This window comes from Nannobrachium achirus, assembly GCF_963921795.1.
Source record: "Nannobrachium achirus genome assembly, chromosome: 7".
Classification (NCBI taxonomy): Eukaryota; Metazoa; Chordata; class Actinopteri; order Myctophiformes; family Myctophidae; genus Nannobrachium; species Nannobrachium achirus.
The window spans coordinates 69,778,271-69,803,670 of record NC_137816.1 but is presented as its reverse complement, the minus strand read 5'-3'; the positions used below and the strand labels follow the sequence as shown (position 1 = coordinate 69,803,670).

Below are 25,400 nucleotides of genomic sequence, written 5' to 3'. Positions count from 1 at the left end.
CTTGCTTCAAAAATAGCCGTCTAATATCTGTACAAACAGGGGGCGTCAATTGGGTATGGCAGGGGTATGCAGCTGCCATACCCTGGGTCCAGGGGGGGAAAATAAAAGTTACTTTTAAATATTATAAATCCATGAATGTCTCTTTGTCTATCTGTGCTGGTTATTATGTTGTTAAATTACAGTAAAATAACTACAAATGCAAAATGTAACAAAATGGACACTTTAACAAGATATTATAATTATATTCTCCACACTTGTATTCTCCCCATCTTGACAGAATGGTATATTCCCAGGTTCCGCAGGTCAGCTGCACAGGTGCAATGCATTATTGTTAATTGTGGCACGTTTACTAACATGCCAAGTTTAGCTGCACTTGAACAACCGTTCCAGGCGGCCATATCCAGCCCAAGAAACCCTAGAAACCTGGGGAAAAAACTGACAAAACTTGTTTTTGGCATGGATCATTGTGAAAATAGCAGATCTAATAGTAGATCTGCTATTTTCACATGAGGACTCCCATATTTGCCATACCCTAGCTTTTGCTGAACTGACGCCACTGTGTACAAAGATCACGAGCTGAGGAGTTTGTAGCTGGTCTATTTTTCGCTATTTCTTAAATGATGAATTATTGAACGACAATGTAGGCTGAATACTTATAGTTTATAGGGACGGGGAAAATAAATATTTTGCAGGTGAACTGTACCTTTAAGTGACAGTGTGTCGCGGGTTCAAATCCGCCCATGTCCTCCTCCACATTTCCTGTCAGTCTACTGTCCAATCAATTAAAGGCATAAAAGCCAAAAAATAAACCTAAAAATAAATAAAAATAAAAAGCACATTAAGATGAATCCATCACATTCATAGACAAGATCACGTAAACAACAGAAATTCTGCAAAACGAGCTTTCATACACTTTTTGTACTTTAAAACCCATTTAGGCCTAGAATTATTGAATGCTTTAGCTATTGAAAAATAGCAGATCTACAAGCTCACAGCGAGCTTGTAGATCTGCTATTTTTCGTGAAAATGTGTGCAAATCTTTGAACATTATGTATTTTTAAAGCGAACGTTTGTAACTCAAATTTTGCTTCTGGGGGGTCCCTGGAACTAAATATTTTTCTCCAGTTAAGTGGTAAATAATGATAGCAGCCCAAATTTTTAAAATTTACGGCACAATTCAGCACAAATCCAGCACTAAAGAATGACACCATTTATTATGTTTTCATCAAATGGGGTGCCAACTTCACAGAGGTTCCGCATGCTGCTCAATGTGTTGGGGGCGGGTCCCAGTGGACGTGCAGACCCTCATATCGATGCTTTTACTTTCGTAACAAAAAGTACTTTCCCACCTTATCTTCATGGCAGGTCTTTATGTAAGCACAGGGCCGGGTTGCCCGGTTTTGCGAGACAAACAAGCGGCCAGGTCTACGAAAACAAGGCTCGGTAGAAGCGACTATTTATAGTAGGTCACATGATAATATAATAATAATAATAGTTACCTACTCCTCCCACGAGGGAAATTCAGATATCACAGCCCAACCCAGCTGCTTTTTTTAATCAGCTTAACCCAGCTGAACCCTATGAGGCAGCCCACAAGGAGCGCAAGGGGGAAGGGGAGCAGTGGTAGCTGGAGCAGGGAATCGTACCTGCGACCTCTGGGGCCTCCGGAGACCTAGGTGTGGACACTAACCACTCAGCCATCACTGCTCATTAGGGGTGTAACGATACATTTTAATAGCGATTCGATACGTATCACGATACATGGTTGACGATACGATACATGGACGATATTGGTTCATTCATGGCGATACGAAACGATTCGATTTAATTATTTAAAATCGATATAGTAACTATTTAGCAAAGACATTAAATCTGTGTGAAAGGTGTGGATAGTGCAGGTTTTTAAGGGAAACATGTATTATTATGGATATAAATAAGTAAACACAGTGATTATCTGCCAAATACATGGACATTGTATGTTGACAAACCTGCACCTTGACATGAACCCAGAGATTACACACATTTATCCATAGACCAGTGTAGCTATATGAAAAGGAAAAGTAATTAAAACCCTCCTTTTAGTTTTTTCTTCTTAAAAATGCTAAATACAATGCACAGTAGGTAGTATCGATACAATCGATTCTTTGCACTGCCGATTCGATTCGATACAAAATAAAACGATACGATTCGATTTTAGCTGTTTTCATTTCGATATACTTCGATTTTTTAAGTTGAAAACGATATTTCGATACAGTTACTATATCGTTGCATCCCTACTGCTCATAAACATGATCTCATCACACAACACACTGCAAACTGATGAGATTATGTGGGAAAAGAGCAGATCTACAAGCTCACAACGTGTCACAATATGATGCTTGAAAAAAGTAACATTTAACAAAGATTGTGTATTTTTTCCCTGGCATTAAACTATGTTCAGATGGGGGTCCATCAGACACCATATTAATCTGGGGGTCCTTGACATGAAAGACATTCCAGAAGCCCAGGGGGGTCCCCACATTATCTTGGAGGGTCCCCCAGATGATTAACTTAATGTACAACATTGTTTTCTCTCTCAACAGTAAACAAACAACATAAAGTATAAGTGTATAGACTCTATACAATGTGTGCAGATGTGTGCAGATGTGTGCAGATGCCCTCTATACTATAGACTCTATACTATAGAGGGCATCTGCACATTTATAAAGTGACAATATAAGGCAGGGGTTCCCAAAATGTTTTGTCTCAGGGCACCCCATATATATATATATATATATATATATATATATATATATATATATATATATATATATATATATATATATATATATATATATATATTTATATATATATATATATATATATATATATATATAAATATATTCTTTTTAATCCGAGGCACCCCTACATTATAATTTTCACTCCCAGCACCTTATATTTATAGCATATCGTCGTTGTCGGGTGGAAACCTTGTATGTCCAAAACCGTTGGTTTTGTATTTATCATCTATAAAATGTACTAAACTAGTGAAAACAGCAGATCTACAAGCACACAACGTGCTTGTAGATCGGCTGTTTTCACTTGTTTTGTGCGACGGACTTGTATGATGAAGCAGGGCAAAAGACATGAGGAGATACGAGGTTTCTTCCCGACAGTGACGATATTTTAGTGATTATGTTGCGAGGAAAACGTTGAGATAACAGCCATTCTGGTTAGAACTGACTGAAAATAACTTTGTACTTCAAGTTTAAAATGATACTCAATGATATTTTTTCAAGTGTCAAAATAAATTCCAAATATTATCAAATGATCTCGCGGCACCCCTGGACTGCTGTCACGGCACCCCAGGGTGCCCCGTCACCCACTTTGAAAACCCCTGATTTAAGGACTTTTTTTTTAATACCTCTAAAATGACAAATTAAACATTGGCCAAATTGTCAAATATTAGAGGCAGAAATTGTGAAAACACCAGATCTACATGCTCACAACGCCTGTGAGCATGTAGATCTGCTATTTTCACAATAGAACCAAGTTGTTACAAAATGTAATGTCTCAACTATAGCTACTGTAAAGTCAGCTTATCTACCAACAACTTAACTGAAAACTAAAACAGCTTATTATGAGAGCACATGGCAACCCCTGTGCAGGTAGAGTATTTAAGGCTGTGTGAGACAAGGAGTGAACACCTGTTTCTACTGGAACCATTAAGGTAAGAACTATATTATTATTATTAATACTGTTCCTACTTAGTTTTAGTTTCTAATAGTTTGCTATTTTTGTATTTTATTTTTATTTTATTTTAATGTTTTGACTTGTGAAACTCTAGTCTAGTCTATACGTTGGTGTCAGGCTTACATGGACGTTTTCTTGATTATTAATTGTCACACAAAGAATTGCGATTAACGATTGAACTGTGTTTTTAGCGTTGAACTTTTAGATTTGACAAGATACGTATAAATGAATAAACACGTGGCATTCATGTTCGTCTCTCAGGCTTTGCAACCAAAACACGGCACAGGGCGGCTAATATAACCCATATAACTACAAAGAAATTAATTACATAATTTAACAACTTTAAAATGTATAAATAAGTGGAAACATACAAATAGCCATGAAAATATCCCCATAGCCTTGTAGATCAAGCCTAGGGGCTTGTTGATTGGCCATTTCCACTCTATGTATTTATTTATTTATTTTTATTTTAAGAACATGTATGAACAAGGAAATACATTTTGACTATGATTATGCAAAAATAATTGTGATTTCTTGGAATAATTACGATGGTGTGATGACCGACAGTCGGCGATCTTAAAGGACAACATAAGGGTTCATATTTTAGGTCGTAATTAGAGAAAGATTGGTGTTAAAATGTTTTCATTACGTTAGAGAGGCAGGGGCTGACATTTCTAAAAGGGGTCTTTTGGTGGAAATATAAAAAAATAGCAGACCTCCAAGCTCACAACGCGTCGCGCTGCGACACATTGTGAGCTTGGAGGTCGTCTATTTCCGGTACTTGATACCACAACACTGGGAGTTTCTTTCACCATAGTAAAAACTGCAGTCATGGTCTGGAGAGGGCACTTGTCACAGAGGGAGAAAAGGGCAGGGGCTCAAGCCCCCTTTCATGTCTAATAATAATAATGAATTGCATTTTTATAGCGCTTTTCTAAGCAAGTTGCAAACTCAAAGCGCTTTACAATGGTCCATTCATTCATGCATTGTCTATGTGTGCACGTGCCTTGTGCTAGCACGTTTTAGTTACTTAGATTTCAGTGGGTGGGGGCATGCATGCAGGTGGCTAAATATGTCTTTTTAGACACAATAAGCCCATTCCCAAGATGCACCGCAATCTTTCATGGTCAGATGTGAAGAAATCGCAGGCTTATTGTGTCTAAAAATACATATTTAGCCACTTGTTACCGCAATGCCCCCACCGACTGAAATCTAAGTCGCTAAATTTGCTAGAACGATAGAAAGAAGTAAATAAAATGAAAACATTTGAACACTCAGAGGTGTCCAAATAGTGCTAAATGTTGCCTAAAAGTGACTTCATTCCTAAATAGTATTATATTTTCTAATGTGGCCCGCTTTGAAACAATGTTTACACTAACTGCTCCTGATAAGTTATTTTGTTATTTTATTTGTGTGCGTGTGTGTGTGTGTGTGCGTGCGTGCGTGCGTGCGTGTGTGTGTGTGTGTGCGCGTGTGCGTGTGTGTGCGTGCAGGTCTGTTCCGTCATGCTTGTCTCCAAGTTCTCCTGGGCCGTGTTGGCCATCCTGCTGATCTCCTCTGTCAGCGCTGAAGAGGTTAATATAACACACACACACACACACACACACACACACACACACACACACACACACACACACACACACACACACACACACACACACACACACACACACACACACACACACACAGGGACGTGCTGGCCATTGGGAAAAGCGGGACAACTCCCGAACGGCCGGTTCATTCCCGGCCGGTCCAGGCCGGCCATTAGAAAAAAAAATTAAATAAAATGTCGGCCTTCGTTCCATTTTGGGGGCTGGGCGGCCAACAAAGTAAATTGTCACTGTCGGGACAGAAACCTTGTATCTCCAAGTTTCAAATTTATATATATATTTTTTTTTTCGCAAAGCAAAGCCCTGCTTCATCATACAAGGCCGTCGCACAAAAGTAGTGAAAACAGCAGATCAGCTGTTTTCATTAGTTAAAATCATTTTTAAAATGCTTTTGGACATACAAGGTTTCCACCAGACAATGACGAAATATAACTCATGTAATTGGCCCACTGGCTTGTCACTTGTCACAAATCTTTGAGTAGCAGCAGCGTTATAGAGAGAGATCTCTCTCTCTATAGCGCACAATGAGGGCCTCTACAACTCTTTTTCCCGGGATGAATCAGGGGCCCAGCACGTCCCTGAACACACACACACACACACACACACACGCGCGCGCACACACACACACACACACACACACACACACACACACACACACACACACACACACACACACACACACACACACACACACACACACACACACACACACACAGCTTATACATATGTCAATTAGTCCATGGTCCATATGAGATGTCACTCAGGTTACTTAGCATTTTTGAAAAGCTCTATATGTGTAGATTATATTTTGGTATGATAACCTGCTAGAGTTGGTGTCCCATTAACTTTACTATACAACAAAAAAAATGCCTAAATAGCCCAAGGAATGTTTTTCGTGCAAAACGCATGCTTGCAAAGGATTCAGAATCATGAAAAACCCCCTAGTTAGACCCCTCATATGCAACTTAAAGCAGATTATTATTATTAATATTTTTTTTCCTGTAATGTAATGTTAATGGGACACCAACTCCAGCGGCTGATAACACCATTTTAGCTGTGTCTCAGAAAGGGTTATCATACCAAAATATAATCTACAGATATAGAGCTTTTCAAAAATGCATGGTAACCTTTGCCACCTTTCGGATACCGACATCTCCTATGGCCCATGGACTAATACACCTCAAAGGAGCTTTATTGGCATGAGAAAAGGCATCTTTACATTGCCAATGCTTGACATCCATGCAGGAATTTAACTCTGGTCTCCCACGTGAAAGTCCAATATCTTATCCACTAGACTAGACCAATCCCTTTGGTCTAACGGTTAAGATGTTACACTTAAACACTAGACCAAAAGGACTCACTGTCTCATGAACACTAGTCTCCCCTGGGCTGTAGGGACATCCCTATGGTCTAGTGATTAAGATATTTGGACTCACACGTGGGATACCCGGGTATGAATCTTGAGGGTTACAAAATCAAGTGTCATAAATATAATAACAAACATTGAAAATGGGCACGCACACACACACACGCACATGCGCACACACGCACACTCGCACGCGCACGCACACGCACACGCACACACACGCACACGCACACGCACACGCACACACACACACACACACACCGATTTTGCAAATATGGAATAGAGTTATTAAATGACATTACTGACTACATGTATGTATTTCTCTTCTTTCCCATCGGTCACTGTGGCTGCACGTCTACAGGAAGGTAAGATAAAGATTATTTACAATTATTACCCGGCTTGTTTGGATGCTTGATTCTGATTGGTCGAGCGCTGAAATCAGCGGTGAATTATAGGTGTATAATGACCGCTCCGCTCTATAATTCACCGCTGCTCAGAGCAGCTGCAGCAGTCAGGCTGCACTGCGTGGATTTAGTGCCGTATCCAACATGGCAGCCATGTAAACAAACACACAGCGTCATTTACAACCAAACGTTGCCCTGAAGAATGTCTTTAAAAACATTTGAGGCGAGAAATAGACGACGCAGTAACAGAAAATGGATTCTATTTGACCAGCACTTCCTTGTTTTCCGAGGCGACCGTATTGCGCTGGGGGGATGCACTTTCAGTGGTGTGTAAACAAGGAAATACTTTGTTTTGTTTTTAGTTTTGAGTCAAATTATTAATGTTATTTAGTAGCCGGGTAATAAGCGGGATAACATCTCACTCAGCAGGTTGATATGCCACCTCCGCTTCGCATCGGTGGCATATCAACCTGTCGGGCTCCATAATGACTGCTGAGCCAGATGTTATCCCTTACTTAACAACGTGTAGGCATTTATGTATCTGTACATTGAAACAATTGAAACTGGTAACAGTAAACCTAACTAGCCTAACCTTACCTTCCCCTGACCCTTAAACCATAGTCTTGTGAACACGTTTTTAGCACAAGAAATGTTTTTCATTATTTTGATAATAATATTATTCCCTGACTAGTAAGAGTTGTGTTTGTTGTGTAATGATAGTGTAAATGTTGTGTGTTTGTTGTGTAATGATAGTGTAAATGTTGTGTGTTTGTTGTGTAATGATAGTGTAAATGTTGTGTGTTTGTTGTGTAATGATAGTGTAAATGTTGTGTGTCCAGACATTGCAGAGATTGAAGAAGACACGACTAGAGAGCTGTCTGTAGGAGAGCTGCTGGAGAGAGCTAACAGAGACCGCAGTATGTACACACTGTTACACACTGTTACACACTGTAACAGACACTAACACTATGAAATACACAACTAGAGAGCTGTCTGTAGGAGAACTACTGGAGAGAGCTAACAGAGACCGCAGTACGTACTACACACTGTAACAGACACTAACACTATGAAATACACAACTAGACTACAGTATGTACTACACACTACTACACACTGTAACAGACACTATGAAATACCAACACGCTCTCATACCGCCGACGAGTGTGTTGGAAATACACAACTAACAGAGACCGAAGTATGTACACACTACTACACACTGTAACAGACACTAACACTATGAAATACACAACTAACAGAGACCGCAGTATGTACACACTACTACACACTGTAACAGACACTAACACTATGAAATACACAACTAACAGAGACCGCAGTATGTACACACTACTACACACTGTAACAGACACTAACACTATGAAATACACAACTAACAGAGACCGCAATATGTACATTTACTCAAGTATTGTTGCGACCGAAGGTGGCATTATACCCTGAAAAATCTTGTCGCTTGTCTGTCTGTCTCTCTGTCCGTCCGGCTGTACAGGAAGTGATGTCAGTGTGATGTCAGTGAGTCACAGTGATGTGGTACAGAATGACTCATATATGGGCATAAAAAGGATGTCACGTTACATCACTTCCTGTACTGACAGTCAGACAAGCTACGAGAAGTTCTCAGGGTATAAAAGTCCATATATGGTCATTCCCAGAAAAAGAAAAAAACCTTTTATGTCCATACATGGAGATATCTGATGTCATAAATCCCAGGCCGAAAATGAGAATGTTAGGGTACCATATATGACCCATATATGGAGATCCACAGGCATCAAACCAAGGCCCTAACTCACCAAGGCCCTGCTTGGCATTACTAATTAACATACGTTTTGTGCCCATATATGGAGATTCCTATAGTCAATATTAAGGACATTATTAAGGATATTATGTTATCAATATTAAGGACATATATGGGAATGCCCATATTTGGTAATGTCCATATATGGGCATGTTTTGACATACATGAGAGAAATCTCGTAGCTTGTCTGTCTGACTGTCTGTACAGGAAGTGATGTCACATGACATCCTTTTTATGCCCATATATGAGTCATATTGTACCACATCACTATGACTCACTGACATCACGTGACCTGCTTGGCATTATTAATTAATGTACATTTTTTTATGCCCATCTCCATGTATGGGCATAACATTTATTGTGTCTATATGGATATATTATTAATAAAGGATAAAATAAAAAGTCCATATAGTCATTCCCAGAAAAAGAAAAAACCTTTTATGCCCACACATGGAGATTTCTGATGTCATAAATCCCAGGCCAAAAATGAGAATGTTAGGGTACCCCCTTATGCCCATATAATGGAGATCCACAGGCATCAAACCAAGGCCCTAACTCACCAAGGCCCTGCTTGGCATTACTTACGTACGTTTTATGCCCATAAAAGGAGATTCCTATATTATCAATATTAAGGACATTATTAAGGATATTATCTCATCAATATTAAGACATATATGGGTGGCGTGTTCCTCCCTCCGCGTCATCAGCACCCACACCCTAGGTGGGGTTGGCGATAGGGCCTTTCTGTGAGGAGTTTGCATGTTCTCCCCGTGTCTCCTAGGGTTGATACCCTCACAAAAACATGAACAAACTCCCCCCAGAATGACAACAACTAGAATCGTCAGAGAAACGCTGTGGTTGGCCAGATGGCCAAGAATTGGCCCTAAAGGGCGAGGTCGCATGTCACCCTGAGGTCGCAAGTCACCCTGAGGTGTCTTACTAGTACTGAATTAACGTTTTGAGGAATCTGTATTTTACTTTACTGGAGTATTTATTCTACTACACTTCACTACAGTACATGTTAATTATATTGTATATAAATTGTAATATCCTACATCTTACCACCTCTTAGTAATTCGTACAAAATATGTCAGAGAAATGTTTGTTTTGTTTTCATTGTCAGTGAAGCACTTTGAACAGCTTTAAAAGAGATTGTTCAGCCCCAAAATCACATTTTCCTATTGATACTCACCCCGATTACAACCTCCACCCCTCATTTCTCACATGGCCCTCTTCTAGCGCCACCATCAGGCTGATTTTTGCAAGACACATTTTAGGACACTGCTCCTACAGATTTTGTCCTAAAATCACGCAAAGCGGTACACAGTATCTCTACAGTCATGTCTTCAATATGGATCTGTCCCATTCCCCATATTCCCTCCTGATTGGCTACCATTGCCTTCTAAAGTTTGTGTATGCGACCTGACGGTCGCTTATCTCCCGATCAGGGAGTCTTACTGGTTAATAGAACATAAGTTATGTTTTGGCTAAACAGTCCCTTTAATGAAGACCTTGTTACTACACTATCATCACCACGCATAATATTATCACCTCATGTCTGCACCGTCCAATAACGTGCCTCCTCCCGGTCACGTGACAGCCCCCGACTTCGACGAGCCCGCCCTGATTGGAGGAGACATCGCCGTCAGCTCGGAGGCGGAGAAGAACGCCGATCCCTGCACGTCTCGCGGCTGCCTGTGGGGGAAGTGGACCGACGGCAACGTCTACATCCCTTACTACATCCAAAACCATTACTGTAAGATATTAACTCCTTACTACATCCCTTACTACATCCTTACTACATCCTTACTACATCCTTACTACATCCCTTACTACATCCAGAACCACTACTGTAAGATACTAACTCCTTTACTAACTCCTTTACTACATCTATTACTACATCTATTACTACATATATTACTACATCCTTACTACATCCTTACTACATCCAGAACCACTACTGTAAGATACTAACTCCTTTACTAACTCCTTTACTACATCTATTACTACATCTATTACTACATCCTTACTACATCCAGAACCACTACTGTAAGATATTAACTCCTTTACTAACTCCCTTACTACATCTATTACTACATCTATTACTACATCCTTACTACACCCTTACTACATCCAGAACCACTACTGTAAGATATTAACTCCTTAACTAACTCCTTACTACATCTATTACTACATCTATTACTACATCTATTACTACATCTATTACTACATCCCTTACTACATCCATAACCACTACTGTAAGATACTAACTCCTTTACTAACTCCTTACTACATCTATTACTACATCTATTACTACATCTATTACTACATCTATTACTACATCTATTACTACATCTATTACTACATCCTTACTACATCCTTACTACGTCCAGAACCACTACTGTAAGATATTAACTCCCTTACTAACTCCTTTACTACATCCTTACTACATCCCTTACTACATCTATTACTACATCTATTAATACATGCCTGTGGGGGAAGTGGACCGACGGCAACGTCTACATCCCTTACTACATCCAGAACCATTACTGTAAGATACTAACTCCTTTACTACATCCTTACTACATCCTTACTACATCCTTACTACATCCAGAACCACTACTGTAAGATATTAACTCCTTTACTAACTCCTGTACTACATCCTTACTACATCCAGAACCACTACTGTAAGATACTAACTCCTTTACTACATCTATTACTACATCTAGTACTACCTCTATTACTACATCTATTACTACATCCATTACTACATCTATTACTACATCTATTACTACATCTAGTACTACCTCTATTACTACATCTAGTACTACCTCTATTACTACATCTATTACTACATCTATTACTACATCTATTACTACATCTATTACTACATCCATTACTACATCTATTACTACATCCATTACTACATCTATTACTACATCTATTACTACATCCATTACTACATCTATTATTACATGTCTGTTGGGGGAAGTGGAGTGGCAGGAAGGTCTACATCCAGAACCACTACTGTATGTACACTAACTCCTTAAATCGCTGTGGATTATGAGCTTCTGCTTCCCACTGCAGCCTCCAGGGAGAAGGAAAGGTAGAGAAGCGTTGGTTTACATGGTGTTGTTGTGGTTTGCAGCCACCAGGGAGAAGGCCATCATCGAGCGTGGTCTGGAGTCCTTCTCCTCCGTGTCCTGCATCCGCTTCAGACCCTACCGTAACGGAGACAATGAATGGATCAGCATCGAGTCCAAGAGCGGGTAATTATTAACATTATTATTATTATTATTATTATTATACAACCAGAACTTGTATTCACCCATGGGGGGCACTGTTGATTCTGACAGGAGATTTTGATCTAGTTGTAGTCACGGTATTTTGAATCCAATTTAATTTCGAGTCACATTTTAGCCACCTGAAAAGTCGACTAAATATCACTCCCTATGCACCTGTTTCCGCGAGAATTTACATTAGCATTATCTGCGGGACACTTCCGGTTAACAGCAGACATACAAGCTCACGTCGCGTCGCAGATGCAACCGTTGTGAGCTTGTAGATCACTCTCGGCTGCGGCGCCGGAAACTGCCTGCACATTCTGCGCAATGCATGATGGGACGTTGGAAAGTTGTGGATATGTCCGAAAGCACCCTGTGTTGCGGAAGGACCCGCCCCCACCTGCCTCTGATTGGTCTACCTGGATGATGACCGAACGTCCCCTTCTGTGATGCACAGGGAAGCTTTCCCTCTCGCAGAATGGTTCCGGTGGAAGGGAACCGGGAACCCTTTGGGTCTCTAACGCTCCTCTAATGTTTAGGAAACCTGTTGCTTTCAGGATCACTCAGATCTGTCTGTAGGTGCTACTCCTACGTGAGTAGCTATGGTAACGTGTCTGTCTGTCTGTAGGTGCTACTCCTACGTGAGTAGCTATGGTAACGTGTCTGTCTGTCTGTAGGTGCTAGGGATATCAACGATTAATCGATTTTCGATTAATCGATCGATTAATCAATAATTGATTTTAATATTTCATGTTTTTTTAATACTATTTCATGGCTTAGTTAGGTAGTTTCATCCAAAATATAGGCTAATAATAGTATTAATGATAATAGTAAATGGCCATTGATTTATTATTCACACCAGCACCAACTGTAAACTGGGTGAAGGAGCACAGCAGAATGGCAGCTGCCTGCTACACACTCCCCTCCCCCGTCTCAGACACAGGTGTGATTGATTCAGGCTTGATTGTTTAGTAGCCATTATCAAAGAAAAGGGGAAAACAGCGCCATCTGTATTGTAAGCATCACAGAATCTGTTCTTGAGAGATTAGGTGAACAGTACACTGACACACTAAAAAGAAAGATGAAGAGTAGTAGTTAGGCTACCAATTACCTGAAGAGCCATGTTGTACATATGTAAATGTGCATTGCATTCCAGTAAAAAAACGAAAAACAGAAGAAAGAAAAACTTTTTTTTAATATATATATTAATACTTTCTAAGCCGGGCCGTACTTGCCCGTACTTGTCCGGACCACCCAGTGCGCCGCTCGAACTTTCCCGTACTTTCCCGTAGTTTATGAAATTAATTATAATTTTTCTAAAAATACAGTCGCCGGTCGTGCTCTGTCTCTTTAAGAGAGCTCCTGAGACGTGATCGCGTCGGAGAGTGATGACGTCATCTGCTAGGGAGCAACTGGTGTCCACGGGCTGCCATTACGTGCCCTTGTATTGTGTATGCAGCCACTTGGCCAGCGCGTCTCCTCATCATTTTCGATCAGACGACAGACGAAATCAAGGCTTCGGAATGAGTGGATTGCATTGGATTAGATCGATGTGCGTGCACAGAAGACGGATTGTATTTTCGGGTGCTGTTTATTATCGCTGTTTGCCCTGTATCGCTCCATGTTGTTGACCGGTGGAAAACTGCCTTCACCACCATGAAAAAAGGTTGGCCAACCAAAAAAACACGTTCATGCATGGTTTGATGGCTTGCGCGGAGTGATCCGAGCGTGTTGTTATGATTTCGTGCTTTGCTTTTTTAAATTATGTTTATAAATAAATAGCAGATTCCACGGCAGTACCTCTGTTCAGGGGTTTCTGGCGGGGCTTGGAAAAAAAAATAATAATCGATTATTGCTATAGAATAATCAATTTTGATAAAGGTCCATTTTTGACATCCCTAGTAGGTGCTACTCCTACGTGAGTAGCTATGGTAACGTGTCTGTGTGTAGGTGCTACAGCTACGTGGGTTGTCATGGTAACATGTGTGTGTGTGTGTGTGTAGATGCTACAGCTACGTGGGTCGTCATGGTAACATGTGTGTGTGTGTGTGTGTGTGTGTGTGTGTGTGTAGGTGCTACTCCTAAGTGGGTCGTCATGGTAACCTGTGTGTGTGTGTGTGTGTGTAGGTGCTACTCCTAGGTGGGTCGTCATGGTAACCTGTGTGTGTGTGTGTGTGTAGGTGCTACTCCTAGGTGGGTCGTCATGGTAACCTGTGTGTGTGTAGGTGCTACTCCTACGTGGGTCGTCATGGTAACCTGTGTGTGTGTGTGTGTGTGTGTGTGTGTGTGTGTAGGTGCTACTCCTACGTGGGTCGTCAGGGCGGCGGTCAGACGGTGTCTCTGGCTCGTCAGGGCTGCCTGTACCACAGCACCGTTCAGCACGAGCTGCTGCACGCTCTGGGCTTCAACCACGAGCAGACACGCAACGACAGAGACAACCACATCAGGGTGTACTGGGAGAACATCATCGATGGTAGGAACACTACCACACTACGCTACGCTACGCTACGCTACACTACAACACTACATAACACTATGAACAGACAACAACGACAGAGACAACCACATCAGAGTGTACTGGGAGAACATCATCGATGGTACCTACACTACAACAACACTATTACACTACACTACACTGCACTACCACACTACACTACACTACACTACACTACATAACACTATGAGCAGACACGCAACGACAGAGACAACCACATCAGGGTGTACTGGGAGAATATCATCGATGGTAGGAACACTACCACACTACACCTTTACAATATAACAATATAACAACACTACATAACATATAACATGTATATAATAATTATGTATAATTCTATATCTACGTATTTATTTAATCTCAGGTTATGTATAGTATGTGGTTATGTATAATTCTATATCTGTATTTATGTTTATTTCCAGACATGAAGTACAACTTCAACAAGATCGACACCCTGAACCAGGGCACTGGATATGACTACAACTCTGTCATGCAGTACGAGAGGTTAGTAGAACTCCACCTCCCAGAATGCATTAGCACAGGTTAATAGGACTACAACTCTGTCATGCAGTACGAGAGGTTAGTAGAACTAAACCTCCCAGAATGCATTAGCACAGGCTAATAGGACTACAACTCTGTCATGCAGTACGAGAGGTTAGTAGAACTACACCTCCCAGAATGCATTAGCACAGGCTAATAGGACTACAACTCTGTCATGCAGTACGAGAGGTCAGTAGAACTACACCTCCCAGAATGCATTAGCACAGGCTAATAGGACTACAACTCTGTCATGCAGTACGAGAGGTCTGTTTCTAAACATGTAAAACTTACTGTATATACTTACTAAGGACCTTATACTCAGGGGTTCCCAAACTTTTTTGGCTCGGAGCACCCCTATAAATATTTTTTTTCATCCGAGGCACCCCTACATTATTATATTCCTAATTTTCACTCCCAGCACCTTATATTTATAGCATGTCGTCGTTGTCGGGTGGAAACCTTGTATGTCCAAAACCGTTCATTTAGTATTTATCATCTATAAAATGTACTAAACTAGTGAAAACAGCCGATCTACAAGCCCACAACGCCTCGCATCGCGAGGCGATGTGTGATTTTTTTTTCACTAGTTTTCACTAGTTTTGTGCGACGGTTTTGTATGATGAAGCAGGGCAAAATACGTACATTTGAAACTTGGAGATACCAGGTTTCTGCCCGACAGTGACGATATTTTAGCGATTATGTTGCGAGGAAAACGTTGAGATAACCTAATAGCCATTTTAGTTAGAACTGACTGAAAATAACTTTGTACTTGTAAGTTTAAAATTATACTAAATATATTTTTAAATGTCGAAAAACAAATTTAAAATATCATCAATTATCTCAAAATATTTGCAGAAAGCAATACCAAAAAAGCTAACATGTTCATGCATGGTGCCTGTCAAGGAAATTATGAAGTGTGTAGTAAAACATTTAATGAACAAAAACGTTATTTGATCTATGACTGTCTTGTCAGTCATACTGTGTGACTATTAGGTGTCACTGTTTCCCGGGGCACAATGCATGAGTGGATCTGCTGCAGCTGTTTACATAATCTTGATAATACATAGGGATGTGACTTCCTATGTATTGGTTCTCGTCATTTATTGTCACCTGTGCCTTGTTTAGTTAGGATGCAGCTGCAACAGGCTGTCTTTCAAGGGTTGTCAAAACTAGGCCTGGCCTTCAGAGCATATAGCTGACAGTTTGACTTGTATTAAAAAAACTGTGACCCAGTGTGGCGGAGAGAGTCGTAGCCCCAGCCTGAAGCCTCAAAAGTCTAGTATCTGCTCTCGTTCCATAGGGATATCCCTTTGGAGTAATGGTTAAGATATTGGACTTTCACGCGGGAGACCCGGGTTCGAAACCGCGTGGGGAGGTTCGGATCACCTCCTCACATTGGTGCCGTGACCCGGATCCGGTCTTCCCCGTAGGAGGAGGTCAAAGGGGGGTGAGTGTGGCGGAGAGAGTCGCAGCCCCAGCCTGAAGCCTCAAAAGTCTAGTATCTGCTCTCGTTCCATAGGGATATCCCTTTGGAGTAATGGTTAAGATATTGGACTTTCACGCAGGAGACCCAGGTTCGAAACCAGGTGGGGAGGTACGGATCACAGGAACTTCTGTAGGGAGAGTGGAGGGATTGGACTGAGGCCATGGGGCCGTGAGGGCAGACAAGGCTGAAGCCTTGTGATTGTCATATTAAAGCAATAAGCCAAAAGAGGCGAGTGGTTACTGGGGTAGTATACACCGGCTGAGAGGCGTTGGGAAACACGAGGCGTCAGCCGAGTGTTTCCGACCCTCTCAGCCGGCGTATACTACCCGGCCGGTAACCACAAGCCTTGCGTGGCTTATTGCTTTTCTAAATGAAAATCATAGACATGTACCAATTAAAACTGTTCTATTTCACTAATAATACACAATAAGGTCTGCTCTGCAAGAAAGTAGTTCCCGGCCAGGCTGCAGAAACGACACAGGTGCAGATAATTGGTGCACTGTGGAACACTGTGGAAAGAAATAACGCACCTGGGTTTGATATAAACTGATTCAAGGTGTGGGTTATAGTCTCATATACCACAGCAACCAGCCAATCAGAATCAAGGAATGGAACTAGCTGTTTTAGAATGTGTATTAAGGACTTGTTGCTATTGTCTCTAAATAAACTGGACATCTACGACCCGTTACCTTGGATTGGACTCCACATTTCTCTTGTACATGCCGTTGTGTTCTCCCCATGCAGATATGCCTTCTCTAAGAACAATGTGTTCTCCCCATGCAGATATGCCTTCTCTAAGAACAATGTGTTCTCCCCATGCAGATATGCCTTCTCTAAGAACAATGTGTTCTCCCCATGCAGATATGCCTTCTCTAAGAACAATGTGTTCTCCCCATGCAGATATGCCTTCTCTAAGAACAATGTGTTCTCCCCATGCAGATATGCCTTCTCTAAGAACAATGTGTTCTCCCCATGCAGATATGCCTTCTCTAAGAACAACCGTCCCACCATGGTCCCCATCCCCAACAGCAACGCTGTGCTGGGACAGGCCAGTCAGATGAGCAGGGCTGACATCGACCGCCTCAACAGACTCTACAAGTGCTGTGAGTATAGCAGATATATAGACTATCATACAGACTCAACAGACTCTACAAGTGCTGTGAGTATAGCAGATATATAGACTATCATACAGACTCTAGCACTGATATATAGACTATCATACAGACTCAACAGACTCTACAAGTGCTGTGAGTATAGCAGATATATAGACTATCATACAGACTCAACAGACTCTACAAGTGCTGTGAGTATAGCAGATATATAGACTATCATACAGGCTCAACAGACTCTACAAGTGCTATGAGTATCACTGATATATAGACTATCATAAGCACCCTTTTCGACTGCAGCTTTAGCACCACACCACACCACACCACACCACACCACACCACACTACACCACATAAAAATATCTTCCATTACACAAAAGTACCCCTATCGGTAAGAAACAAACTGACCCTTTTAACTATGATTATAATACAATATAAATTTGTATTACAACTATCCTAATTATAATACACACAATGGATTATAACTGTGATTATAATACACTATAAAGTATATATTACTATGACAATTATAATACACTATAATAGATTATAACTGTGATTATAATACACTATAAAGTATTAATGTATTACTATGATAATTATAATAGATTATAATAGTGGTTATAACACAATATAATCTATTATCATGTATTACAACTATATCCTGGTGGTCTAAATGAAAAGTCAGTGAGTGATCAGTCATTAGGCGCATTTCCACTGCAGGGCCAAGCCAGAACCAGAACCAGAACTTTCCAGAACCAAGAATTTTCAAGAACCTGTGAAGTTCCAGAACCAAGTTCTGCTTTTGTTTCCATATAACCAGACCCAACTGGGAAGCTCCACTGGTAGCCTGATTTGGCTGAGACAAAACAGCTGGTCATTTGAACAGCAGCACATTCGGGAATCTAAAGTCTAAAATAACAGCTCAGCTGTAGTAAGAAATACGTCTGGATAAAAAAATATATAACAATAGAACGTTCAAACAAGCTGCTATTATAACTGTAGGCCTACTGAGCATTTGCTCGGTACGCTGCCTGTGCTCTAGGGAGAAGCACCTCCTTACTCCCGTGTGTGTGCGTGTGCGTGCGTGTGTGTCCACAGGGTGTGTACACGACAGCGCGAGCCGCTGTTTCCACCGCGTGGTCCACGTTGAGCTTTGCAATCCCTTTATTTTAGTCCTATTTTCATTGAACGGAGTGAGCGCATATCACACTCGTAAAGATTATTAAATAATTAATGCAATGCGATGCAATGCAAACAGCGTCTCTCTCTCGCACGCGCGCGCACACACTCTGTGTAGTGAGTGACACAAGGAAACAGTCATGTCCTGAGCTCGTCTGCGGGCTGCCTTGAAGTGTAGACTGGCGTCGCGTCCATAATGTTTGTGTGTTTCTGTCTGTCGGACTCGGAATAAGATTTTAAAAATGACGGTGTTGTGTTGTGAGAGATTTGGGATTTCTCCCAGTTCTCCTCTGTGTTGTGTAGTCTCCGCTCGAGCGGCTCGGCTCAACCAATCAAGAGCAGGAGCGCTGCTAGCCCCGCCCATAGGTTCCCAGAACTCAAGTTTAGTTCTACCTCAGGAGCAGGACCGAAAAAAGGTTCCAGGAGGTTCCAGGAACCTCGTCTGGAACCGGGCTGTTCGCAATGGAAACAAAACCAGAACCAAAAAAAATAGGTTCTGGTTCCTGAAAGTTCTGGTTCCACCTTGCAGTGGAAAAGCGCCTATAATGAAGTGTTTGTTTGGCCCTGTTTGGCCTAGCTAAGACCTATTCTGGAGTGGATACTTTTTAGTACCACGTTTAGTACCACTTTCACACCACTCTACCCAGGTCCTTGTAGTGGAAAACCTGGCACAAGTGGGCGGTGTGGTGTGGAGTGGTGTGGTGTTGGGCCTGTGGAAAATGGGTTATAGGAGACAGGCTGACTTATTATGCAATGTAAATAAATACCTGACAACCTGTCCTGAATCCATGCTTTGTTTTCCACGCTCTTCAGAAACAGGAGAACTTGTGACTTTCATCCTTCAAGCTTCCACCAGAAGAGGGCGCTGATGGAGATGAAGGAGGTCTGCTGGACCCAGAAGTTCATTCATCCAAACATCACTGGAGTTTTGATTGAACAATAAAAGATGATCAACTTGAAATGCATAAAACAAGAAGCTTCAAATTATTTTTTATGGAATGTTGTTGTTTTTATTTGAAAACCTTCTGGAAACTATTGATAACACATGATAACAAAATATAAGAAGATATTATTGATTTGTGCTGTTTGTAAGTCATAGAAACACAATGTCTGGAGATTTCAGCCAACTTTGAAATGAAAATTGATATAAACACAAGTGCCATTGTGTTTACTTGATAAGCAATTCAGCTAATAATACTGCACCAATACACCACACTGTGGCTTAAAGGGGTATTTCACTTTCAAAAAAACTTTTGGTATTTTATCGTCTAATCAGGCTTTTATGAACACCCTGAACAGTTTTTAATTTGCTTGATTCAATATTTAGATATTTGATGTGGGTGGGTTATGGGATGTGCACTGTGCATACAGTATATGAGGGATGGAAAGTAACTTTAACTGGTGCTTGCATGATAATATGTAGGAGCATCAATGTAAGAAATACCCGTTTCGTTTAATGGCATATGATCTATAGCATACATGGGCAACTGGCGGCCCGGGGGCCACATGCGGCCCCCACCTTCAAATAATGCGGCCCACAGGTTAACATTGAAATAATTATATATTATTGATTTCAGCTGTTACAATTACAAACATGCAAACATGACCGCTTATATTAGCTTAATGACTAGTTTAGTTGTATTAACATTTGTATCTTTTATGTCCAACGTATTTGTATTTATTTTCATAAAGTTAACGTTAAAGTTAATTCAGTATTCCAATTCAAAAGAAGCAAAAATCTGATCCGATCTACACGTTTTGAGCTTGTATACCGGCTAGTTTTGCTTATTTTGTACTCTTTGGACAATTCATGCAATGCAATGTGGCCCTCTGGAGTGAGTGTGTAAATATAGTGGCCCTCTCCTTCACCACAGTTGCCCACCCCTGGTCTATAGTGTAACGACAACTAGGAGAAATATTGCACCAACATCATGGCATCAATAACTAGAAATAACAAAACACACTGCAAAGATTCATGGGTTTATTAGAGCACAGAGCAGTGACATTTATAATAAAACAGTCAAATACATTTAGAATACAGCTCTGATAGTTATTAACATTTTATCAAGAGATAAAAACAAAACAAATGCTCTGTAGGGCCTACATTCACGTTCAAAGATTTTCCCTGAGTTACAAAAGATCTGGAAGAAATAAGATCCTGTGTTAAAGTGGTCATGTGTTGTGGGCGTCATTAATAACATCTGGATTTGAGCGGCTAGTGCCTCTAGTGGAGGAACAAGACACTGCAGTCTTCTGGAGTCAAGATGTGGAAATCAAAGAATCAATCAGAATAAACATCTGATCATTTATCTGATATACATTTATTACATCTTTCATCTGATCTGATCATTTCTCTTATATTCATAGCCTATATTACATCTGATCATTATACATATTTCATCTTATATGTATCTGATCATTTGTCTTATATACATAGCCTATATTACATCTGATCATTATACATATTTCATCTTATATGTATCTGATCATTTCTCTTATATACATAGCCTATATTACATCTGATCATTATACATATTTCATCTTATATGTATCTGATCATGTATCTTGTATTCATAGCCTATATTACATCTGATCATTATACATATTTCATCTTATATGTATCTGATCATTTCTCTTATATACATAGCCTATATTACATCTGATCATTATACATATTTCATCTAATATGTATCTGATCATGTATCTTGTATTCATAGCCTATATTACATCTGATCATTATACATATTAATTTTCATCTTATATGTATCTGATCATGTATCTTGTATTCATAGCCTATATTACATCTGATCATTATACATATTTCATCTTATATGTATCTGATCATTTCTCTTATATACATAGACTATATTACATCTGATCCTTATACATATTTCATCTTATATGTATCTGATCATTTCTCTTATATACATAGCCTATATTACATCTGATCATTATACATATTTCATCTTATATGTATCTGATCATGTATCTTGTATGCATAGCCTATATTACATCTGATCATTATACATATTTCATCTTATATGTATCTGATCATGTATCTTGTATTCATAGCCTATATTACATCTGATCATTATACATATTTCATCTTATATGTATCTGATCATGTATCTTGTATTCATAGCCTATATTACATCTGATCATTATTCATATTTCATCTTATATGTACCTGATCATGTATCTTGTATTCATAGCCTATATTACATCTGATCATTATACATATTTCATCTTATATGTCTCTGATCATTTATCTTATATACATAGCCTATATTACATCTGATCATTATACATATTTCATCTTATATGTACCTGATCATGTATCTTGTATTCATAGCCTATATTACATCTGATCATTATACATATTTCATCTTATATGTATCTGATCATGTATCTTGTATTCATAGCCTATATTACATCTGATCATTATACATATTTCATCTTATATGTACCTGATCATGTATCTTGTATTCATAGCCTATATTACATCTGATCATTATACATATTTCATCTTATATGTATCTGATCATGTATCTTGTATTCATAGCCTATATTACATCTGATCATTATACATATTTCATCTTATATGTATCTGATCATGTATCTTGTATTCATAGCCTATATTACATCTGATCATTATACATATTTCATCTTATATGTATCTGATCATGTATCTTGTATTCATAGCCTATATTACATCTGATCATTATACATCATCAACTCTAATCTCTGTCCAGAGAATGGTGATTGATTGAATCTCTCTATTGGTCATGAATGTAAACAGAGGTACAGTCAGATATTAAGGCTAAAAGGACAACACAGAGGGTTCTAGAGCAGTGGTCCTCAAACCTTTATGACTGCAGTTCTCTTTATACTGATTTATGATGCTAAGTACCACCTTCTCCTGACTACAGCATTTCAGCATTTTACAGCAATGTGGACATCAAAAGTCCAGTTTCCATACAAATGTGTTCAAAATAAAACACAATACTGGCAAATAGCAGAGCTTTCTATTCAATAACAGTCAAGTTATTGATGACATTTGGTTTAACAGTTTAGATATGTGCAGGTTTACACAGAGTCTGTCAATGTTTTATCATTGACCATAACAGTAAAATACATCACATTACTAGTTTCTCCTCACGTACCCCCTGCAGTACCCCCACACACCCCTAGGGGTACACCAACCCCCTGCAGTACCCCCACACACCCCTAGGGGTACACGTGCCCCCATTTGAGAAACACTGGTCTACATGTCATCGCAACTGGTAAAAAAACTAACCTAGCCCAACCCTCCCCTCCCCTGCCCCTTCTTTGTATATACTTACTGTTTGTTTAGACTTATGTTTTCTTTTTTTTTTTTTGTTCTCTCATTTTATTTTTCTTTACATATCTACTGCATAGTACTGTGTTCTATTTGTCTATCATTCAATGTTATATGAGATACTTTAATGGTTTCCTGTGGAAATAAGCTTAGTCTTTTCCTGGATCTCCTTTTAGTTGACCTTGTACCGTCATGAAACTGTACCTTTTCCTATGCAAACTTCTAATAAAGTCTTCAATCAATCAATCAAATCAACAAATCATTACACTATCAAAACACTATCAGGTACAAAATAGCAAATGAAAAATGTCTGAGCATTACAGTACGAGACAGAAAATAATTTGGGAGTCGTGTTTTTTCACACTAGACTTTCAGGAAATCTAGTTTATCCATGAATGTACAACATCTGTCTGTCTCTAGTTTATCTATGAATGTATAACATCTGTCCGTCTCTAGTTTATCTATGAATGTACAACATCTGTCTGTCTGTCTGTCTGTCTGTCTGTCTGTCTGTCTGTCTGTCTGTCTGTCTGTCTGTCTGTCTGTCTGTCTGTCTGTCTGTCTGTCTGTCTGTCTGTCTGTCTGTCTGCCTCTAGTTTATCTATGAATGTACAACATCTGTCTGTCTGTCTGTCTCTAGTTTATCTATGAATGTACAACAACATCTGTCTGTCTTTAGTTTATCTATGAAAGTACAACATCTGTCTGTCTTTAGTTTATCTATGAATGTACAACATCTGTCTGTCTCTAGTTTATCTATGAATGTACAACATCTGTCTGTCTCTAGTTTATCTATGAATGTACAACATCTGTCTGTCTGTCTGTCTGTCTGTCTGTCTGTCTGTCTGTCTGTCTGTCTGTCTGTCTGTCTGTCTGTCTGTCTGTCTGTCTCTAGTTTATCTATGAATGTACAACATCTGTCTGTCTCTAGTTTATCTATGAATGTACAACATCTGTCTGTCTGTCTGTCTGTCTGTCTGTCTGTCTGTCTGTCTGTCTGTCTGTCTGTCTGTCTGTCTGTCTGTCTGTCTGTCTGTCTGTCTGTCTGCCTCTAGTTTATCTATGAATGTACAACATCTGTCTGTCTGTCTGTCTGTCTGTCTGTCTGTCTGTCTGTCTGTCTGTCTCTAGTTTATCTATGAATGTACAACAACATCTGTCTGTCTTTAGTTTATCTATGAAAGTACAACATCTGTCTGTCTTTAGTTTATCTATGAATGTACAACATCTGTCTGTCTTTAGTTTATCTATGAATGTACAACATCTGTCTGTCTCTAGTTAATCTATGAATGTACAACATCTGTCTGTCTCTAGTTTATCTATGAATGTACAACATCTGTCTGTCTCTAGTTTATCTATGAATGTACAACATCTGTCTGTCTTTAGTTTATCTATGAATGTACAACATCTGTCTGTCTCTAGTTTATCTATGAATGTACAACATCTGTCTGTCTCTAGTTTATCTATGAATGTACAACATCTGTCTGTCTTTAGTTTATCTATGAATGTACAACATCTGTCTGTCTTTAGTTTATCCATGAATGTACAACATCTGTCTGTCTTTAGTTTATCCATGAATGTACAACATCTGTCTGTCTTTAGTTTATCTATGAATGTACAACATCTGTCTGTCTTTAGTTTATCTATGAATGTACAACATCTGTCTGTCTCTAGTTTATCTATGAATGTACAACATCTGTCTGTCTGTCTCTAGTTTATCTATGAATGTACAACATCTGTCTGTATCTAGTTTATCCATGAATGTACAACATCTGTCTGTCTGTCTGTCTGTCTGTCTGTCTGTCTGTCTGTCTGTCTGTCTGTCTGTCTGTCTGTCTGTCTGTCTGTCTGTCTGTCTGTCTGTCTGTCTGTCTGTCTGTCTGTCTCTAGTTTATCTATGAATGTACAACATCTGTCTTTAGTTTATCTATGAATGTACAACATCTGTCTGTCTGTCTGTCTGTCTGTCTGTCTGTCTGTCTGTCTGTCTGTCTGTCTGTCTGTCTGTCTGTCTGTCTGTCTGTCTGTCTGTCTGTCTGTCT

The 25,400-nt window shown here is 39.7% G+C and overlaps 1 protein-coding gene across 1 annotated transcript in view; it reads left to right on the top strand.

The window, feature by feature from the left end:
• LOC308288952 (uncharacterized protein) overlaps positions 1–19,373 on the top strand; it is a gene marked incomplete at both ends in the record, with an annotated part of 46,920 nt that extends 27,547 nt beyond the window's left edge. Inside the window, 8 exons of the mRNA XM_080730425.1 lie at positions 7,952–8,029; positions 10,523–10,678; positions 12,071–12,191; positions 14,501–14,679; positions 15,126–15,207; positions 17,708–17,832; positions 18,939–18,985; positions 19,323–19,373. Of these exons, the coding sequence (XP_080586551.1) occupies positions 7,952–8,029; positions 10,523–10,678; positions 12,071–12,191; positions 14,501–14,679; positions 15,126–15,207; positions 17,708–17,832; positions 18,939–18,985; positions 19,323–19,373 (839 nt within the window). The remainder of the gene's footprint in view (positions 1–7,951; positions 8,030–10,522; positions 10,679–12,070; positions 12,192–14,500; positions 14,680–15,125; positions 15,208–17,707; positions 17,833–18,938; positions 18,986–19,322) is intronic.
• Between the last annotated feature and the right edge of the window lie 6,027 nt (positions 19,374–25,400).